This window comes from Schistocerca serialis, chromosome 11, assembly GCF_023864345.2.
Source record: "Schistocerca serialis cubense isolate TAMUIC-IGC-003099 chromosome 11, iqSchSeri2.2, whole genome shotgun sequence".
Classification (NCBI taxonomy): Eukaryota; Metazoa; Arthropoda; class Insecta; order Orthoptera; family Acrididae; genus Schistocerca; species Schistocerca serialis.
Window position 1 is genome coordinate 132,504,695 of NC_064648.1, and position 21,371 is coordinate 132,526,065.

Consider the following 21,371-nt stretch of genomic DNA (forward strand, 5'->3'; position numbering starts at 1 on the left):
GATTGTGGCAACGATTCCAGCAGACAGGAAACGTGTCCAGGCGCTACAGTACGGGACGTCCACAGTGTACAACACCATAAGAAGACCGATATCTCACCATCAGTGCCCGCAGACGGCCACAGAGTACTGCAGGTAGCCTTGCTTGGGACCTTACCGCAGCCACTGGAACAGTTGTCTCCAGACACACAGTCTACAGACGACTGAACAGACATGGTTTATTCGCCCGCAGACCTGCAAGATGCATTCCACTGACTCCTGGTCATAGGAGAGCCCATAAAGCCTGGTGTCAAGAACACAGTACATGGTCACTGGAACAGTGGTCCCAGGTTATGTTCACGGACGAGTCCAGGTGTAGTCTGAACAGTGATTCTCACCAGGTTTCATCTGGTACATGGTCATCGGAACAGTGGTTCCAGGTTATGTTCACGGACGATTCCAGGCATATTCTGAACAGTGATTCTCACCAGGTTTTCATCTGGCGTGAACCAGGAACCATATACCTACACCTTAATGTCATTGAAAAGGAACTGTATGGTGGCCGTGGTTTGATGTTGTGGGGTGGGATTATGATTGGTGCACGTACACCCCTTCATGTCTTTGACAGAGGAACTGTAACAGGTGAGGTGTATTGGGGCATCATTTTGCACCAGTACGTCCACCTTTTCAGGGGTGCAGTGGGTCCCACCTTCCTCCTGACGGATGGTAATGCACGGTCCCACCGAGCTGCCATCGTGGAGGAGTACCTTGAAACAGAAGATATCAGGCGAATGGAGTGGCCTGCCTGTTCTCCAGATCTAAGCCCCATCGAGCACGTCTGGGATGCTCTCGGTCGACGTATCGCTGCACGTCTTCAAACCCCTACGATACTTCAGGAGCTCCGACAGGCACTGGTTCTAGAATGGGAGGTTATACCCCAACAGCTGCTTGACCACCTGATCCAGAGTATGCCAACCCATTGTGCAGCCTGTGTACGTGTGCATGGTGATCATTGTTTCGGGACGGTTTTCTCAACTTATCACCAATAACGTGGACTTACAGATCTGTGGTGTGTGTGTTCCCTATGTGCCTAAGCTATTAGCACCAGTTTCGTGTAGTGCCATGTTGTGTGGCACCTCATTCTGCAATTATCCTTAATTTACATGCATGAGTGTACATCTGACAATGACTCTCCATCCAAGATAACATGCTGTGTCATCCCTACTGAAGAGTCCTCAACCCAGTCACAAAAATCACTTGATACACCCCATATAACTGTACTTTTGACAATAAGTGTAGGTGCGGTACTGAGTCAAATGCTTTCAGGAAATCAAGAAACACAGCATCTACCTGCTTGCCTTGACCCAAAGCTTTCAGTATGTCATGTGAGATGGTTTTCACATGGTTGATATTTTTGAAATTCATGCTTTTTGGATACTGTTTTACATTTTAAGGAGACAGTGTAGTTTTTAGGCCTCTTATTTCATAGGAAACTTTCTTGGCTGCTACAGCTCAAAACAAGAGCCCTTAAAGCACTGGATATCACGAAGCACTTGAACGGGAAGAACTGGAATGCAGATAGATCCTGCCTGTTGCAGTTCTGTAAGAGTTTCGTGCGACCGTGTCTCGATTGTGGTTGTATGGTCTGTGGTTCGTAACAACCAACACATTTAAAGACGGTGGACTGTTTGCACCACAAGGGCATCAGACTGGCCACAGCAGCCTATAGGACGAGCCCTATACTGAGCTTGTGTCCACAGGCAAGGGAGCCACCGTCAACTGCTCAGGAGCAGTTTCTTGTGGCTAAACTGGCATTCGAGCTCTGGTTGTTCCTGACTTCTCTGGCTTTCCCTGCAACTATTAATATTTGCGAATCCTTAGTATCACTCTACCACACTCATCCACGAAGGACAAAACTGTTGAGTACGTGGGCAAAGCAGCTTTTATTATAGCTGGAAGTGTATCCACCAAACATACTTAGGGAGCATACTAGAATTACACTACTCGTGACCAAGGTTACTGCCACTGATGAGACAAAGACGTTGAAATAGGGTTTTCAGCAGCATATTAACTTACATTTTTATTCGAATCAGTAGGTTTTTATTTGTTTTGTGACATTATGATTGATGTTATTTAAGTAACTTGTTTCACTGTCACTTTAGTAAGATGACAATGCAGTGTTATGCAAACATAACACTATTTCTACCTTTCCCTCCCTTTACAATTCTTTAATAATGGATCTTATCCTACATTTGTCCAATTAGCAATGCATATTCTCTTTAGCACTGTTTATCATCCATAAGCGTAACAGCTTGTCACTTAAGTTTTTATTTTATATGTACTACCATTTCATTTAATGCTTGACATTGATGTGATATAAAAATGATCATGTATATATAATTTCATTTTGCTTATTGGTACCGCATAAATTGTTAATTTCCAGAATGATTGCATTTAATGAAAACAGACAAAATGTAATTAATTTTATTGAATTCGTCCATTATGTAATATGGTTATAATATATTTACATAATAACTCATAGATTACTGATATGATATTGGTTGTTGTATGTATGGTATATTTTATAGGGCTCGAAGATGACGTTGTTACAACGCTGAAACTAGTTGCCAAAATAAAATCAACACCTTAAATACAGCTGGAGGAATTTCTTCATTTTTAATATAAATTTATACCAGCTGACATCCCACTGTCCTCCGTTTCAACTATGGATGTACGAAGATAAGAGGGAGGGTTGGTGCAAAGCTCCACCCTGATTGTTGTTGAAGCCTGGAATAATTTTATATTTGACAGAGCGCAACAAATTGTTCACTCCAGACTACGTAAATTTATTATCATTTTGATTGAGTACCAGGACTCTAACATGGTATACACAGATGGGTCCAAAGTGGGGGATGCTGTTGGCTGTTCTGTCATTTTTCCTGCCTCTGTCTTCACGTTGTCTGCCTAGTGCATTTACTATCTGTGACACCGAACTCTGTGCAGTTTTTGAAGACGCGAACAGATGAAACATGAACGTGGATCCAAATTCCTCATATGCTCTGACTCGCTTAGTGCGCTGCAGTCAATCTAATCTATGTACCCAGCAGATGGATCTGTCCAGAACATCCACAGTGCCATCCTGCATGTGCAACAACAAGGAAAGGAGACTCCATTCTGCTGGGTACCAGGACACATGGGTATCCGTGGAAATGAGTTGGCCTATACCTCGACCGAAGAGGCATATACCCTTCCCAATGTAACTGACTGCCCTATCCTTCTGCATGCTGCACTGTCATTGCTGCAAAGGTCTGTCACATGGCTCTGGGAGGAAGAGTGTATGGGCATCACAGATAATAAGTTGTGATCAATAGAAGAGACTGAAACTTCCTGGGAGATTAAAACTGTGTGCCGGACCGAGACTCGAACTCGGGACCTTTGCCTTTCGTGAGCAAGTGCTCTACCAATGAAATACCCAAGCACAACTCACGCCCCATCCTCACAGCTTTACTTCTGCCAGTACCTCGTCTCCTACCTTCCAAACTTTACAGAAGCTCTTCTGCGAACCTTGCAGAACTAGAACTCCTGAAATAAAGGATATAGAAGAGACTGTGAGCCCGTGGCACACCTCCGTCTGGCCAGTTAGAATTGACGAAGTCTGTTTAACGCAACTTTGAATAGGACACAGCCCTCTGCCCATGGCTTCTTTCTCCTGCATGAAGAATGAACTGTTTGTGATGCATGTGCTGTACTGATTAAGGTTCATCACATTTTAACTGACTGTATTTTAGACAATGGTGACAGGGTTCGAGCTGGTTTACCGAAAGACCTGCCCTCAATTTTAGGTGATAATGAGCTGAATGTGTCACATGTTTTACGATTTTGTGTTTTGTCTTCCCTTCTACCTAAGCTCTTAGGTTGAAGCTTTTAGAATGTTAGAGAACAACTGGCTCACCCAGTTATTATGTTTACGATCTGCCAATCTTCTTTTCTGGGCTTGTCTCTTAATGGCTGTCCAGATCAGATATAATTGTTTGAAATGATCTGCCCTGACTCACTTGCTCCATTGTACAATTCAGAGTAGTCGTGTGTGTTCATGTAACACATAGTTCAAGGGAGCATACGTGGTATTATGTTGTATTTTGATCTGTCCTCATTTTGTATACTATAGTCCCATTTACCTCACAAAGTCAGCACACAGGTGCTGATGAGCATGATGTAGAGCGCCCTCCAGATTCAGCAGCAACAACAACAATCTGATGAAAAGAATATATCATTGTAATAAAAAGAAAACAATTAATAAATACACTCCTGGAAATTGAAATAAGAACACCGTGAATAAATTGTCCCAGGAAGGGGAAACTTTATTGACACATTCCTGAGGTCAGATACATCACATGATCACACTGACAGAACCACAGGCACATAGACACAGGCAACAGAGCATGCACATTTCGGCACTAGTACAGTGTATATCCACCTTTCGCAGCAATGCAGGCTGCTATTCTCCCATGGAGACGATAGTAGAGATGCTGGATGTAGTCCTGTGGAACGGCTTGCCATGCCATTTCCACCTGGCGCCTCAGTTGGACCAGCGTTCGTGCTGGACGTGCAGACCGCGTGAGACGACGCTTCATCCAGTCCCAAACATGCTCAATGGGGGACAGATCCGGAGATCTTGCTGGCCAGGGTAGTTGACTTACACCTTCTAGAGCACGTTGGGTGGCACGGGATACATGCGGACGTGCATTGTCCTGTTGGAACAGCAAGTTCCCTTGCCGGTCTAGGAATGGTAGAACGATGGGTTCGAGGACGGTTTGGATGTACCGTGCACTATTCAGTGTCCCCTCGACGATCACCAGTGCTGTACGGCCAGTGTAGGAGATCGCTCCCCACACCATGATACCGGGTGTTGGCCCTGTGTGCCTCGGTCGTATGCAGTCCTGATTGTGGCGCTCACCTGCACGGCGCCAAACACGCATACGACCATCATTGGCACCAAGACAGAAGCGACTCTCATCGCTGAAGACGACACGTCTCCATTCGTCCCTCCATTCACGCCTGTCGCGACACCACTGGAGGCGGGCTGCACGATGTTGGGGCGTGAGCGGAAGACGGCCTAACGGTGTGCGGGACCGTAGCCCAGCTTCATGGAGACGGTTGCGAATGGTCCTCGCCGATACCCCAGGAGCAACAGTGTCCCTAATTTGCTGGGAAGTGGCGGTGCGGTCCCCTACGGCACTGCGTAGGATCCTACGGTCTTGGCGTGCATCTGTGCGTCGCTGCGGTCCGGTCCCAGGTCGACGGGCACGTGCACCTTCCGCCGACCACTGGCGACAACATCAATGTACTGTGGAGACCTCACGCCCCACGTGTTGAGCAATTCGGCGGTACGTCCACCCGGCCTCCCGCATGCCCACTATACGCCCTCGCTCAAAGTCCGTCAACTGCACATACGGTTCACGTCCATGCTGTCACGGCATGCTACCAGTGTTAAAGACTGCGATGGGACTCCGTATGCCACGGCAAACTGGCTGACACTGACGGCGGCGGTGCACAAATGCTGCGCAGCTAGCGCCATTCGACGGCCAACACCGCAGTTCCTGGTGTGTCCGCTGTGCCGTGCATGTGATCATTGCTTGTACAACCCTCTCGCTGTGTCCGGAGCAAGTATGGTGGGTCTGACACACCGGTGTCAATGTGTTCTTTTTTCCATTTCCAGGAGTGTACAATATATGCTTCATTACCTCGGTTGGTATGAAAAATGAGAGAATGTAACACTGAATGTAGTGTTCCTGTTGTGTTCCAAAGTGTAGATTTACTTCAGTACTAAATATTGTTCTGTTGATCTGCAGTTTCTTAGATGTCTGTGGACACAGCACTCTCAGACTCCTTCACATAATGATGCAGAATCTGCTGGAAGTCAAAATGTGCACTCTTTTTATTTCATTAAGCCTACAAGATATCAGAACGAGGTTTCAGGCATACGGTAGTACACAGACAGGCATATAAGCCTGTCAGTGTGTTATATTTCACTCCTAAAGAGTGCTGTGTATCCCTCTGTGTGTCTTACAAATGACACTCACAAACAGAAAAAAACAAAAAAGATGAGACGAAGTATTATCTAGAAGAGCATAACTACTGTGCAGATTTATTGTTTATATTCATACCGAGAATCAGGAGGAGAATTGTAGAATTTTAGAACATGTTTTTTGCTCACGTATCATGTCATTTCTGGAAACTCAGAATCTACTCTGTAGGAATCAACACGGACTCCGGAAACAGCAATCGTGTGAGACCCAACTCGCTTTATTTGTTCATGAGACCCAGAAAATATTAGATACAGGCTCCCAGGTAGATGCCATTTTCCTTGACCTCCGGAAGGCGTTCGATACAGTTCCGCACTGTTACCTGATAAACAAAGTAAGAGCCTACTAATATCAGACCAGCTGTGTGGCTGCATTGAAGAGTTTTTAGCAAACAGAACACAGCGCGTCATTCTCAGTGGAGAGACGTCTACAGACGTTAAAGTAACCTCTTGCGTGCCACAGGGGAGTGTTATGGGACCATTGCTTTTCACAATATATATAAATGACCTAGTAGATAGTGTCGGAAGGTCCTTGCGGCTTTTTGTGGATGATGTTGTAGTATACAGAGAAGTTGCAGCATTAGAAAATCGCAGCGAAATGCAGGAAGATCTGCAGCGGATAGGCACTTGGTGCAGGGAGTGGCAACTGACCTGTAACATAGACAAATGTAATGTATTGCGAATACATAGAAAGAAGGATCCTTTATTGTATGATTATATGATAGCGGAACAAACACTGGTAGCAGTTACTTCTGTAAAATATCTGGGAGTATATGTACGGAACGATTTGAAGTGGAATGATCATATAAAATTAATTGTTGGTAAGGCAGGTGCCAGGTTGAGATTCATTGGGAGAGTCCTTAGAAAATATAGTCCATCAACAAAACACTCGTTCCACCTATACTTGAGTATTGCTCATTGGTGTGGGATCCGTATCAGGTCGGGTTGACAGAGGACGTAGAGAAGATCCAAAGAAGAGCTGCGCGTTTCGTCACAGGGTTGTCTGGTAAGCGTGATAGCGTTACGGAGATGTTTAGCAAATTCAAGTGGCAGACTCTGCAAGAGAGGCGCTCTGCATCGCGGTGTAGCTCGCTGTCCAGGTTTCGAGAGGGTGCGTTCCTGGATGAGGTGTCGAATATATTGCTTCCACCTACTTATACCTCCCGAGGAGATCACGAATGTAAAATTAGAGAGATTCGAGCGCGTACGGAGGCTTTGCAGCAGTCGTTCTTCCCGCGAACCATACGCGACTGGACCAGGAAAGGGAGGTAATGACAGTGGCACGTAAAGTGCCCTCCGTCACACACCATTGGGTGGCTTGTGGAGTATAAATGTAGATGTAAATGTAGAAGTAGGAGGAGACTGCTGTTTAACATCCTGCTGACAACGAAGTCATTAGAGACAGCACAATTTCTATTCTTCTTTAATTATTGAACAATAGAAATTGTTTTATATGTCAGTGCCATTGGTGTCCAGTACACAGGCGTGACTCCAAAGCATTGTCAGGTGTATTTTCTCTGGTGTCTTGGCAGATATTTGCAATTTAGTTTTTAGATTGTGTAGATGGAGTAACTCAAAAAAATGCTGTTCAACACCTCTTTCACATGATAATGAGTACCAATCGAAACTGTCACTTTGTGTCCCGTTACAAACAAAATTATTTTTAAAACTGAATTTTACATGACAATCCAAAAGAGAGGTTAGTCTGTGCAATATTTGTTGTATCGATATGTAATAACGTGAAAATAAAACAAGAAGAATAACTGACACTCCAGCAGTGACTGCATCGCCCTTGGCCGCGCTGACTGCTACCGCCAAGCATGTAGCCTTAGTGAGTCACCGCTGGACTGATGTTTCTTCTTCGTGTTTTTCTGTCCCTGTTAATACATACCAATGGAACTGTGGGAGTCGCCAGCAGAACATCTGTAGACGCACAGTGAAGGCTAGCATTATTCTGTGGCGGCGCGCTCAAGGGACAGATTGTTTATTCTTTGATTATATGTAATAGTTCTGTTGTTATTGATTCAATATTAATAGGAGTTTTTCGTTGCAATATAAAAATTAAATATTATAGCCTAACTACTTCGTGAGTCTTTCTGAAGATTGTAATAAGTAGTACATGGCTAAAGTGGTGACCCCGGCATGATGTAGAAGGCAAACCATTCACTGTTTTCACAGGCCACAAGCCAATTACCTTTGCCTTCAGTAAGAACAAGGATGGTTGCTCACCATGACAATTTAGACAACTGGAGTTTATCGCCCAGTTTACGACAGACCTGCAGCACATAAAAGGAGCTGAGAACGACGTGGCAGATTTCCGGTCTAGGTTGGAAACAATCTCTCAGACTATTGACTACAAGGAAATAGCTGCAGCACAGGAAACAGACAGCAACTTGCTAAACTCTCTCATGATAGTACGTCTGGGTTACGCATGCAACAAATACAACCTATGGGTGAACACTTCAAGAGTTTGGTGTGACGTATCACAAGGAAAACTGAGACCGTTCGTACCTGAGAGATTGCAACGACAATTATTTGATAGCATCCGTGGACTGGCTCATCCGGGAATAAACACCAGCGTCAAACTAATGACAGACAGATTCGTGGAAAGAATGATTGTTGGTATGCTTCTGTGTGGGCTCTAATCTCTCTGATTTTATCCTCACTGTCTCTTCGTGAGATATACGTAGGAGGGAGCAATATACTGCTCGACTCTTCGGTGAAGGTATGTTCTCGAAACTTTAACAAAAGCCCGTACCGAGCTACTGAGCGTCTCTCCTGCAGAGTCTTCCACTGGAGTTTATCTCTCATCTCCGTAACGCTTTCGCGATTACTAAATGATCCTGTAACAAAGTGCGCTGCTCTCCGTTGGATATTCTCTCTCTCTTCTGTCAATCCTATCTGGTACGGATCCCACACTGCTGAGCAGTATTCGAGCAGTGGGCGAACAAGCGTACTGTAACCTACTTCCTTTGTTTTCGGATTGCATTTCCTTAGGATTCTTCCAATGAATCTCAGTCTGGCATCTGCTTTACCGACGATCGACTTTATATGATCATTTCATTTTAAATCACTCCTAATGCGTACTCCCAGATAATTTATGGAATTAACTGGTTCCAGTTGCTGACCTGCTATATTGTAGCTAAACGATAAAGGATCTTTCTTTCTATGTATTCGCAGCACATTACACTTGTCTACATTGAGATTCAATTGCCATTCCCTGCACCATGCGTCAATTCCCTGCAGACCTCCTGCATTTCAGTACAATTTTCCATTGTTACAACCTCTCGATATACCACAGCATCATCCGCAAAAAGCCTCAGTGAACTTCCGATGTCATCCACAAGGTCATTTATGTATATTGTGAATAGCAACGGTCCTACGACACTCCCCTGCGGCACACCTGAAATCACTCTTACTTCGGAAGACTTCTCTCCATGGAGAATGACATGCTGCATTCTGTTATCTAGGAACTCTTCAGTCCAATCACACAATTGGTCTGATAGTCCATATGCTCTTACTTTGTTCATTAAACGACTGTGGGAAACTGTATCGAACACCTTGCGGAAGTCGAGAAACACGGCATCTACCTGGAAACCCGTGTCTATGGCCCTCTGAGTCTCGTGGACGAATAGCGCGAGCTGGGTTTCACACGACCGTCTTTTTTGAAACCCATGCTGATTCCAACAGAGTAAATTTCTAGTCTCCAGAAAAGTCTTTCTGAACAGTGTAATAAGTAGTACGTGGCTAAAAAACAAATATTGTACTAAACTAATGAGGGACCACCCTATCAAATGTGCATGTAAAATACTGTTTTAAAAATCATTTTGTTGGTAATGGGAAAGAAACCGACACTTTCTGTGAGCACTGGGTGTTACATGAATTATGCGATGAGCAGTATTTTCTCGATATGAAGATGGTATCTGTTCTTCTCGACATGTCTGAAAGAACAGATACCATCTTCATACAGACAAGGCTTACCGGCCTATGATCTTCAGTGCAGATGCACTCACAGCGTTCAAACCCTTACGGGAATCGGTAGACTGAGTATAGTGGGCAGGGGCACTGCGAATGTAGTGTGTGGACAACAAGTTGGAAATGTGGGTCTCACAGGGAGCATGCAAGGAATAAGTCCCTGCAGTCGCACTATCCTCTGTGTCCTTGATGGCTCAGTCGGATAGAGAGTCTGCCATGTAAGCAGGAGAGCCCGGGTTTGAGTCCCGGTCGGGGCACACATTTGCAACTCTCCCTGTTGATATTTATCGACGCCTGTAAGCAACTAATGGTCTGGATTTCAGTGTAACTTCAGTATTAGTTTGAGGTGGCTCCAGCTACAGATGGCGAAAATGAAATCGCAAATATCCGCCAAAATACCAGAGAAAATGCATGTGTCAGCTCTTACGAAGTACACCAGTATACACATGTAGCGTCTATGTGAAGAATATAAATTGTTCTATGTCACTGTGTCATTGTCTTTGTCACATATTTCATCATCATGTGAAAAAATCAGAGGTTGCTGCATGCCACACCTAAGTTCAACGAAAAACCTCGAACACATGCAAGCGTGTGCACATCCCCCCCCCCTCCCCCCCCCCCCCCACACACAGAGAGAGAGAGAGAGAGAGAGAGAGAGAGAGAGAGAGAGAGAGAGAGAGAGAGAGAGAGCAAACTCGGAACTGAGAATGAGAATTGGCAATTCGGACAGACAGACAGATCATTTGTTTTAAAAAGAATGCAATGTTCATATCCTTCTTTTAATCCTGGGACGATACGCTATTTCAGAAGTGGGCCAGCAATTCGTGGACCACATACGTTTTGTTCACACAGGTATTTCCTCTCATGAAGTTTCTCTGACCACTGCCCCATCTTAAAGGCACACGTTGCTCTTCGACCTGATTCTCTCACCCAGCAAGGTGGCAGAGTTGTCAGCACACTAGACTCGCATTTGGGAGGGTGACGAGTCAAACCCATGTCCGGCCATCCTTTATTTAGGTTTTCTGTGATTTCTCTAAATTGCTTAAGGCAAATCCCAGGATGGTTCCTTTCAAAGGGCTTGGTTGATTTCCTTCCCAGTTCTTCCCTAATTAGAGCTTGTGCTCTGTCTCTAATGACCTCATTACCGGTGTGACGTTAAACACCAGTTTCCTCCTCCTGATTCTCGACATGAATATAAACAATAAATCTGCACAGTAGTTATGTTCTTCTACATAATAATTTATCTTATCTTTTTTTTCTGTTTGTGAGTGTCATTTCTCAGTAAGATATACGTAGGGATACGCATCACTCTTTTGTAGAGATATATAACACACAAACAGATGTATATGCCTGTCCGTGTACTAACATCTACCTAAAACCTTGTTTTTATATCTTGGAGGCTTCATGAAATAAAAGGAGTGCGCATTTTGACTCATTCCATAACTCAGCTGTCTGTCCTAAGAGTTGCCAATGATGATTTATGTTCTGTGATGTTTTAGGTCACATTTACAACTGTCTGTAAATAGAGTTAGCCTAAATAAATATTGCTCATTATGTGTTTCATGCAACACTCAGTATCAGCACTAATGTTACTTTGTATCTGACTACAAATCATGTTTTTTAAAGTAGAATTTTGTGTGCCCATTTTATATAATGGTATCTGTTCAGTCGTGTGCAATATTTGGTTTAATGATATGTGCTAACATGGTCATATAAACAAGAAAAACTCTTTAATTCCAACATTTCATGCTCCTGACTAATGTGGAAACATGTGTGTCACTGCAGCTGAGTTGGAAGTGACAATTACTGAACTATATGAAAAAAAAAAACATAAATTAGTTACAAACTACAGTGCATACACACGTTATTCAACATGTAGATGTCACTACAGATATTCAGATTTAGATTATGACAAGCCTGCCAGCATTGGCGATGACGGGCTGCAGATGAATTCTGCATGACCCACTGAAGTGTCAGAACATCAATGCTGTTGATGACCTCCTGAATGGCTGTTTTAGCTCGGCAGTGGTTTTGTGGCTATTGTTGTACAGCCCTACAAAAAAAGAGTCGCACGTGTTTAGATACGGAGAATATGGCAACCAATCGAGACCCATGCCTTTGGCCCCTGGGTACCCCAGAGTCAGAATGCGGTGTCCAAAGTGCTCCTCGAGGACATCAAACACTCTCCTGCTTCAATGGGATTCAGCTTCGTCTTGCACAAACCACATCATGCCGAAGTCAGGGTCACTTGGGATAATGGGAATGAAATCATCTTCCAAAACCTTCATGTACCATCCAGTAGTCACCGTGCCATCAAGAAACATCGCACTGATTATTCCGTGACTGGGTATTGCACACCACACAGTGAAGGTGAAGGGGAAGAGACTTCTCAATCATGAAATCTGGATTCTCAGTCCCCCAAATATGCCAATTTTGCTTATTGGTGAACCTATCCAAATGAAAGTGGGCTCCATCACTAAACCAAACCATACTTGTGCATACCAATTCCCATAATGCGCCACAGCCAACTGTGCAGTTTGAACATTCTAATGCAAACGGTTCAGAAGTTATGATGACTTTATTTCACGCAGTTCAATAATTGGCACTGCATAGGTACAGTATTAGGGAAGGTGAATAGTTGACTTTAGTTTATTGCAAGACAATGTGTAGGACACAAGTGCGACTCATTCTCGAGTGTGGGATCTGCACCTGGTCAAATTAAACAAGACATTGAAGCAATTCAGGTGTGTGCAACTAGGTTTGTTATGAATAGGTTACATGACACATGAGCATTATGGAGATGCTTCATGAACTTGTTTGGGAATCTGTGGAGGGAAGACAACCTTCTTTTTGTGAAATCCTACTGAGATTATTTTAAAGACTGGCATTTCTGGCTGACTGCAGGATTATTCTACTGCTGGCAACGTACATTTTGTGTAAGGGCAGTGAAGACAAGATAAGAGAAATTAGGGTTCATACGGAGGCATAAAAACAGTCATTTTTCATCACACCATTTGTGAATGGAACAGAAAAGGTGGTGATTACTAGTGATACGAGGTACCCTCCACCGTGCACCACACATGGCTTGCGAGTTTGTATGTAGCTGTTGTTGTAGATACTTACCACTTAAGTGTATGTGAGAAAGTGCTGAATACTGAATGTTTTGTTTCACTTTGCCATCAGACACGGCCTAATTTTCTTCCGACGTGGCGAAAAGGGAAAAGATAAATGTGGGAAACTGATAATGTATGATTTTGAACCTCGCATCAATGCGGCAGTGTTCCCGTCGCTTCAAGGGGGCCCGCATAACCACACCATGGCTGCTGTGGGCGTTGCATTGCAACAGGTGACTGCATACTCATGTAATTGTAATTATTTTCAGTATATTTGTTGTATAATTTCTACAGAATTTGTTAAGTATACTAATGTTTCAGATGTTTGCCTTGCAACTCTTGTTCTTTGAATGCCCATTTGTGTATATTTCTTATTTTCCATTATTTATTCCAACTCATGTGAGATTTATGTTCTTGGCAAGTTTTCTCCATTTTTCTGTAATTTTATTTTCCTTTCTAAGAGAAGATAGATTGCTACTTACCGTAAAGATGGGCGCAATTAAAAGACACTTAGCCAAACCTATCGGCCACAGCCTTCATCAGCAAAGAGAAATATAGAACTACAGGCCATACATACACAAAAGCAAGCAGCCCTCATGTGCACATGACCGCCAACTCTGGCAGCTCGGGCCAGAATGCAACTATCAAATGGGATGGCAGCAACAATCTGGAGGGGTTGGTGAAGGGGAAAAGAAGCAAAAAGGAGAGGAGCGGGGAAAGATGGGCGGGTGCGTTCGCAGAGGCCGGCAAACAAAGAGACTGGAGATGGGAACCGAGAGGAGATGACAGGACAGAGGGGGTGGAAACTGTTGGGTGGAAGGTGTGCAGACAGTATGTTACCATGCATTTAGGTCGGGGTGATTATGAGAGTGGAGAATGTGTGGTAATGACTCCCATCTGCACAGTTCAGAAAAGCTGTTGGTGGAGGGGAGAATTCAGATGGCTCGGGTAGTGAATCAGTCATTGAAACCAAGCCTGTTATGTTCAGCTGCTTGTTGTGCCTCAGGGTGGTCCACTTTGATCTCGGCCACAGTTGGGCGGTGGCCATTCATCCTGGTGGGCAGCTGGTTGTTAGTCATACAAATATAAAACCCTATGAATGGCCGCAGTAGAGATGGTAAATAACATGACTTATTTCACAGGTGGCACGGCCTCTGATGGGGTAAGATAAACCTGTGACAGGACTGGAATAGGAAGTGCTGGGCCAGTGGATTAGGCAGCTGTTACTCCTGGGTCTTTCATGGGGATAAAATCCTTGTGGCAACGGGTTGGGATTGGAGTGGCGTAGGTATTGACTAGTATGTTGGGAGGGTGACAGAACACAACTTTAGGAGGGGTGGGAAGGTTCTTGGGTGGGATTTCCCTCATTTCATGGCATAATTACCTATCTCGATGCCCTGAAATGATAGGACACCCTACTCGAGATCCTTCCCACCCATCCTAAAGTGGTGTTCTGTCACCCACCCAACCTCCACAACATCCTAGTCAGTTCCTACTGACACCTGATCCCAATCCCTTGTCACAAGGATAATATCCTCGTGGAAGAACCAGGAGCAAGACCTGCCCAATCCATTCTCCCACCACTTCCTATTCCAGTCCTGTCTCACGTTTATCCTTCCCAATCAGGGGCCGCGCCACCAGTGAAACCAGCTATGTTATTTACCAGCTCTGCTGCAACCATTGCACAGCTTTTTATATTGGTATGACTACCAACCAGCTGTCCACAAAGGTGAACAGCCACTGCCTACAGTGGCCAACAGCAAAGTACACACATGCTCATAAATTAAGGGTAAGGCTGATACACGGTGAATCAACACTCTGGTGGTCAGTTTGTGGGTTTAAATTACCTCGAGGTAAGACCGTGCGGAGCATTTGACCTGCGGTCGTCGCACGGTGGTGCTGGCAGCAGTCCACGTACGCAGAGGTGTGTTGGTGCATGTCAGAGTACGGTGCAGCGAGTAAGGGTGCAGACACTAATGGTGACAGTGTGTTGAAAATGGCTCAAAGAACACATATTGATGACATTATGAGGGGTAGAATACTAGGATGCATGGAGTCTGGTCAAACACAGCAGGTCGTAGCACGGGCCCTCTGTGTGCCACAAAGTGTGATCTCAAGATTATGGCAATGATTCCAGCAGACAGGAAACGTGTCCAGACGCTACATTATGGGACATCCACAGTGTAGAACACCACAAGAAGACCGATATCTCACCATCAGTGCTCGTAGACGGCCACGGAGTACTGCAGGTAGCCTCAAATGCGACCTTATCGGAGCCACTCGAACAGTTGTCTCCAGACACACAGTATACAGACACGGTTTATTCGCCCGGAGACTTGCAAGGTGCATTCCACTGACCCCTGGTCACAGGAGAGCCCGTAAAGCCTGGTGTCAAGAACACAGTACATGGTAATTAGAACAGTGGTCCCAGGTTATGCTCATGGACAAGTCCAGGTATAGTCTGAATAGTGATTCTCACCAGGTTTTCATCTGACGTGAACCAGGAACCAGATACCAACACCTTAATGTCCTTGAAAGGGACCTGTGTGGAGGTCGCGGTTTGATGGTGTGGTGTGGTATTATGATTGGTGCACGTACACCCCTGCATGTCTTTGACGGAGGAACTGTAACAGGTCGGGTGTATTGTGACGTCATTTTGCACCAGTATGTCCGCCTTTTCAGGGGTGCAGTGGGTCCCACCTTCCTCCTGGCAGATGATGATGTACGGCCCCACTGACCTGCCATTGTGGAGGAATACCTTGAAACAGAAGATATCTGCCGAATGTAGTGGCCTGCCTGTTCTCCAGACCTAAACCCCATCGAGCACGTCTGGGATGCTCTCGGTCGATGTATCGCTGCACGTCTTCAAACCCCTAGGACACTTCAGGAGATCCGACAGGCACTGGTGTAAGAATGGGAGGCTATGCCCCAGAAGTTGCTCGACCACCTGATCCAGATTATGCCAAACCGTTAAGTGGCCTGTGTACGTGTGCACGGTGATCATATCCCATATTGATATCGGGGTACATGCGCAGGAAACAGTGGCGTTTTGTAGCAAATGTCTTTTGGGACAGTTTTCTTAACTTATCACCAATACTGTGGACTTACAGATCTGTGTCGTGTGTGTTCCCTATGTGACTATGCTATTAGCGCCAGTTTTTTGTAGTGCCACCTTGTCTGGCACCACTTTCTGCAATTATCCTTAATTTGTGACCAAGAGTGTATATCACCCTGTGGTAAAACACGTGCTGAGCATAACACACTTGAGTTCAATGGCTGCTTCACTACCCAAGCATCTGTACCATTCCCACCACCAAAGCTTTTCTGTACTGTGCAGATGGGAGCTATCCTTCCAACTCATTCTGTATCCACATCCTGCACCCAACCCTCTCTGCCCTATACCTGCTACACATTCTCCTCTCCTACACTCTTTGTTTGCCACCCTCAGCCTGTGCACCCACTCGTCTTTCCCTGCTCCTCTTTTTTCACTCAGATTTCTCCACCTCCCTTCCCCACAAACTCCTGACTCCATGGCTGTTGGCAGTCTAGTCTCTGCACAATCTGCCAGACAGTGCTTCTCTCTCACCCCACCTGTACACTGCTATCCCTTCCCCTTCTCTGACTCCTCCAGATTGCTGTTTCCATCCCATGTGATAGTCGCATTTTGGCCTGAGCTGATGGAGTTAGTGGTCATTTATGTGTGAGATGGACTTGCTTGTGTGTGTTAGTGGTGCATTTCTCTTTTCTGTTTCTCTTTTGCTGATGAAGGCTGTGGCTGAAGCCTTTGGGTCTGTGTTTTTTAAATGTGCCTGTCTGCAGCTTAATGTGTCTTCTTTATGGTAAGTAACAATCTTATCGTTTCCTACATTTTTGGTATTCCTAAGTGGATTTACCATTGTTTGATACTTACTTTTCTTTTAGATGTTTCTCCCTGAAGTCCTCACGTACACAGTCCATCCATCTTTTTCTTGAAACTTCCTGGCAGATTAAAACTGTGTGCCCGACCGAGACTCGAACTCAGGACCTTTGCCTTTCGCGGGCAAGTGCTCTACCTTCTGAGCTACTGAAGCAGTTTTAATCTGCCAGGAAGTTTCATATCAGCGCACACTCTGCTGCAGAGTGAAAATCTCTTTCTGGAAGCATCCCCCAGGCTGTGGCTAAGCCATGTCTCCACAGTATCCTTTCTTTCAGGAGTGCTAGTTCTGCAAGATTCGCAGGAGAGCTTCTGTAAAGTTTGGAAGGTAGGAGACGAGATACTGGCAGAAGTAAAGCTGTGAGGACCGGGGGTGAGTCGTGCTTCGGTAGCTCAGATGGTAGAGCACTTGCCCGCGAAAGGCAGAGGTCCCGAGTTCGAGTCTCAGTCGGGCACACAGTTTTAATCTGCCAGGAAGTTTCATATTAGCGCACACTCCGCTGCAGAGTGAAAATCTCATTCTGGAAACATCTTTTTCTTCTTTGTATTCCTCTTCCTCTATCACCTTTCACCACCATTTCTGCCGTTCTCTTGTCGACATACTTGATCAGTCCAAAAAGTATTGAGACTGGATTAATAAAAAATAGAGAAAAGTTAAGATGGTGGTTTTAACACTTCAGCTGTTCTACGCAGTCTCCCCTCACTTGAGTACAACAGGTAGAACCATGTGAGGTGTCCAAAAATCATCACCTTAGTTGGCGCAAGTAATGAGTGAATCGGCAAATATCCTTTAGGAACATTATGAATGTAGGTTGTGGACAGTTGGGAATATGGGTCTCATGGGAAGCGTGCAAGGGATAAGTCCCTGCAGTCGCGCTATCCTCTGTGCCCTTGGGGTCTCAGATGGATAGAGCGTCTGCCATGTAAGCAGGAGATCCTGGGTTCGAGTCCCGTTCGGGGCACACATCTTCAGCTGTCCCCATTGAGGTATATCAACAACACCTGTTGGCAGCTGAGGGTTTTGATTAATTATCATTTCTTACTAGAGAAGCTGCATGGCCATCATTTGTATCTGTTCTTTCGGAACAGTAACAATCTTCATACAGTTAAAAATTTGCAGTTTGGACTGATTTTCTGTTCTATTGATGTTTCATTTACTTTGTCATGCTAAAAGGTTTCCTATTAATAGCCTCTTTATTACTTTTTACACATTTAATTTATACTTGAAGAATAGATTTTAGTTTGACATACTGCATTTCATTTTAAGTTTTGTTGCTAGACACATTGTGCCATGTGAGGTTACTTTAGTTTTTGATTATCCATATTCTATTTGAGACTACTGAATTTATGATCTTGATCACTTACATACATTGCCACTAGTACCCTGTACTGGCTATAGCAAGGTTTGTGGAAGTATAGAAGGTATTCCTAGATTTTATGTATATTCAGCCCTCAGCTAGTTTAACTTATTTTCTCACTTTAGTGTTCTTTTTTTCTTTTTCTATTTTTGTACCAGATCTGATGCTGACAGTAACCTGAAACTGGTAATTGTGAATTGTGTTGTATATGTCAGCTTCTCTTCTCCAGCAAAAACTCTAGGAATAATAATAAATGAAAATCTAAATTGGACCGAGCACATAACTGCAATGTGCAGGAAGGCATCAGCATCTATCCATACCGTACAAATATATAAGAAGCTCTTCCCTGACCTGAAAAAGAAAATTGTACGAAAACTTACACTTCCAGTTATTGATTACAGCAATGTTATCCCACAGGGCCTTTCTGAAGGAAGCTCACGGCACCTAGTGCTAGTGACGAATATCTGTTTTTGTTATAGCTGGTGAAGTTCAACTCTAATCACTGTTCACTGTAGTATACACTGCTATCCTGAATGCATGCAGACAAGAGCAGAGATTTCCATGTCCTCTGTCTTCTCTACTGTCTTATCAATGAACTCTGTCTCATATCTCTCCTCGACTTTAACGCTCTCGTGCAAACAACGTGGCAGAAATACTCATTCCCATCAGAGCATAATCCTTTCTGCCCCATTCCATCGTTCAACAACCTTCTCGAATTCCACCTCAGTAGCAGGAACTCATTTGTGGAACAATCTCTTGCACTGTATTAGAGAACTAAAATACATCTCCAATCTCAGAAGACACTTAATGACATATCTACTAAAGCAACAATAATTATAGCCATTGTCACTGTACACATTTATTGACCCTTTACGTATCTGCTTCCTACCTGATCTTCCTCACCTGCTTTCTTTGGGATTGGAATTATTATATTCTTCTTGAAGTCTGAGGGTATTTCGCCTGTTTCATACATCTTGCTCACTAGATGGTAGAGTTTTGTCCTGACAAAACTCAACTATTAAAGTAATAATAATAATAATAATAATAATAATAATAATAATAATAATAATAAGTATTATTATTTTTATTATTGTTGTCACTATTAATGGCAGCAGCTGCAGTAATACAAGTACTGCCAATATCAACTGTATTAGTTCATAGTCAGTTGTAGTGATCCATTCCATTCATGGCAGGGCGTGTACCACGTACATCAAATATAGAGCTCAAAGTAAAGATGTGTGTGATCACAGGTAGTTTGTAAACATCAGGCCACGTATTGTGGGAAAGGATTACTCAACAGTTACAGAGTCTGTCTGCTGGAGAAAATTTGTAATCTCCATGGAAAAAAGAGGAATGAAGGTTCTCAGGTACTATGGAAGATCTACAGTTCCGAGGAAGACAAATATGATGTATATAAGTGATAGTTGTTATGTACTATTCACAAAAATATTAACAAGATGTTTTGAGACAGCAATTATTAGTGGATCTGGAATTAGTAACTTCCCATCTTAAGTGCAACCATTTACAAAAGTTTGTAACAATATACAGAGTTAATTGGAACAGATCTGCACTTTATTTAAGTAGAGAAGCAGTGTTTTGTTTGATAGCCACTTCACATATAGAAAAATGCATGGAAGAAAGATGTTAGAGGCCAAGGAAGAACAGGGCACAGCACAGCTGGACCCTAAGGTAAATCACAAGACTTGCAAGGCTGAATATCTAGACCAATCTAATTAGGGAATGTTAAGGTGGCAGTGTTAGATGTAGCTGCATGGAGTAGTTCGCCTAGAACAGGGGTCTCCAAACTTTTTAGTCTGCGGGCCACATTGACTCCTCCACAAAGTCATAAGGGCCAAGATCTACCTAGTGGGATTAAAGCACCCTAGCACTCCATGATCACCTTAATGTAAGGTTAAAGGAAAGATGAAATCATAAAAATCTGAGGTTGTGGGAATAGCTAGCACTGAAACAAACTACGATTTTTATTTAGTTACATAATTTTGATTGGTGGACGTAACTGACCGAAATTCCGGCGTATTTTATTCTGGCGAATTTCACCGACAAAAAAGTACGTCACTGCACATTCTTCACGAAAGCGTCCTGCAAAGTTAACGAAATCTCAAAAACGTTGTTAGTAACACTATTACTGCAAGACGAAGAGGCAGAGAATGAACAACGCGTTGTTATTTCAAGCGGTGCAACAATAAGTTTAGTTATGTAGTCTTGTAGCGAGTAGCAGAGCCAGAGCATATATTTGATACTGTTGCATGATTGTGTCCGACAATATCGCAGTGTATTGGTAGCGATAGGCCTCGAAACTCAATTGGTGGCAGTATAGGTACCACCTCAAATATTTGGCGGGCCGAATATGGGGGATGGCCGGCCAGCTAACATGGGCCGGTTTTGGCCCGCGGGCCATAGTTTGCAGACCCCTGGTCTAGAACAGACGTTGCTTGAGCAGTCAAAAGATTGCTACACTACCTAAATACGACAATCATCTGCTGCTAATAAATACTCCACAGTATAATTTACTCATGCTGGTAGTTCACATATTCAGATCTTTTTAATACTAGTTGTCTCATTAAAATCGTTATTTCGTAGGTAACTATGATGTAATAGATAGTGTGTGAAACCCTGGTCTGATATGAGAGGGGACCTGTTAGCCCTAATCAGATCAGGTTAAGCCACAGATGGTAGAGAGCATGAGGTGTATGCACAGTAGCAAGCAGCATCGCTGATGTCAGAATGAACACAACTGGCACTCTGTACTTCACATGATGTACAGCATTGTAATTGTGATTACGAGTGAAAACGCAGTTGAAAATTTCGAAATTTGTGGTAGGAGCCTAAGGGACCAAACTGCTAAGGTCATCGATCCCTAAGCCGACTCACTGCTTAATCTAACTTAAACTAACTTACGCTAAGGAACTAAGGAAACCCACACACACCCA

General features: G+C 44.0%; 1 protein-coding gene across 1 annotated transcript in view; it reads left to right on the plus strand.

The window, feature by feature from the left end:
* The window catches only part of LOC126426530 (serine hydroxymethyltransferase, mitochondrial-like), a 260,581-nt gene that overhangs the window by 179,052 nt on the left and 60,158 nt on the right, over positions 1-21,371 (plus strand). Inside the window, exon 8 of the mRNA XM_050088433.1 lies at positions 13,220-13,382. Within this exon, the coding sequence (XP_049944390.1) occupies positions 13,220-13,382 (163 nt within the window). The remainder of the gene's footprint in view (positions 1-13,219; positions 13,383-21,371) is intronic.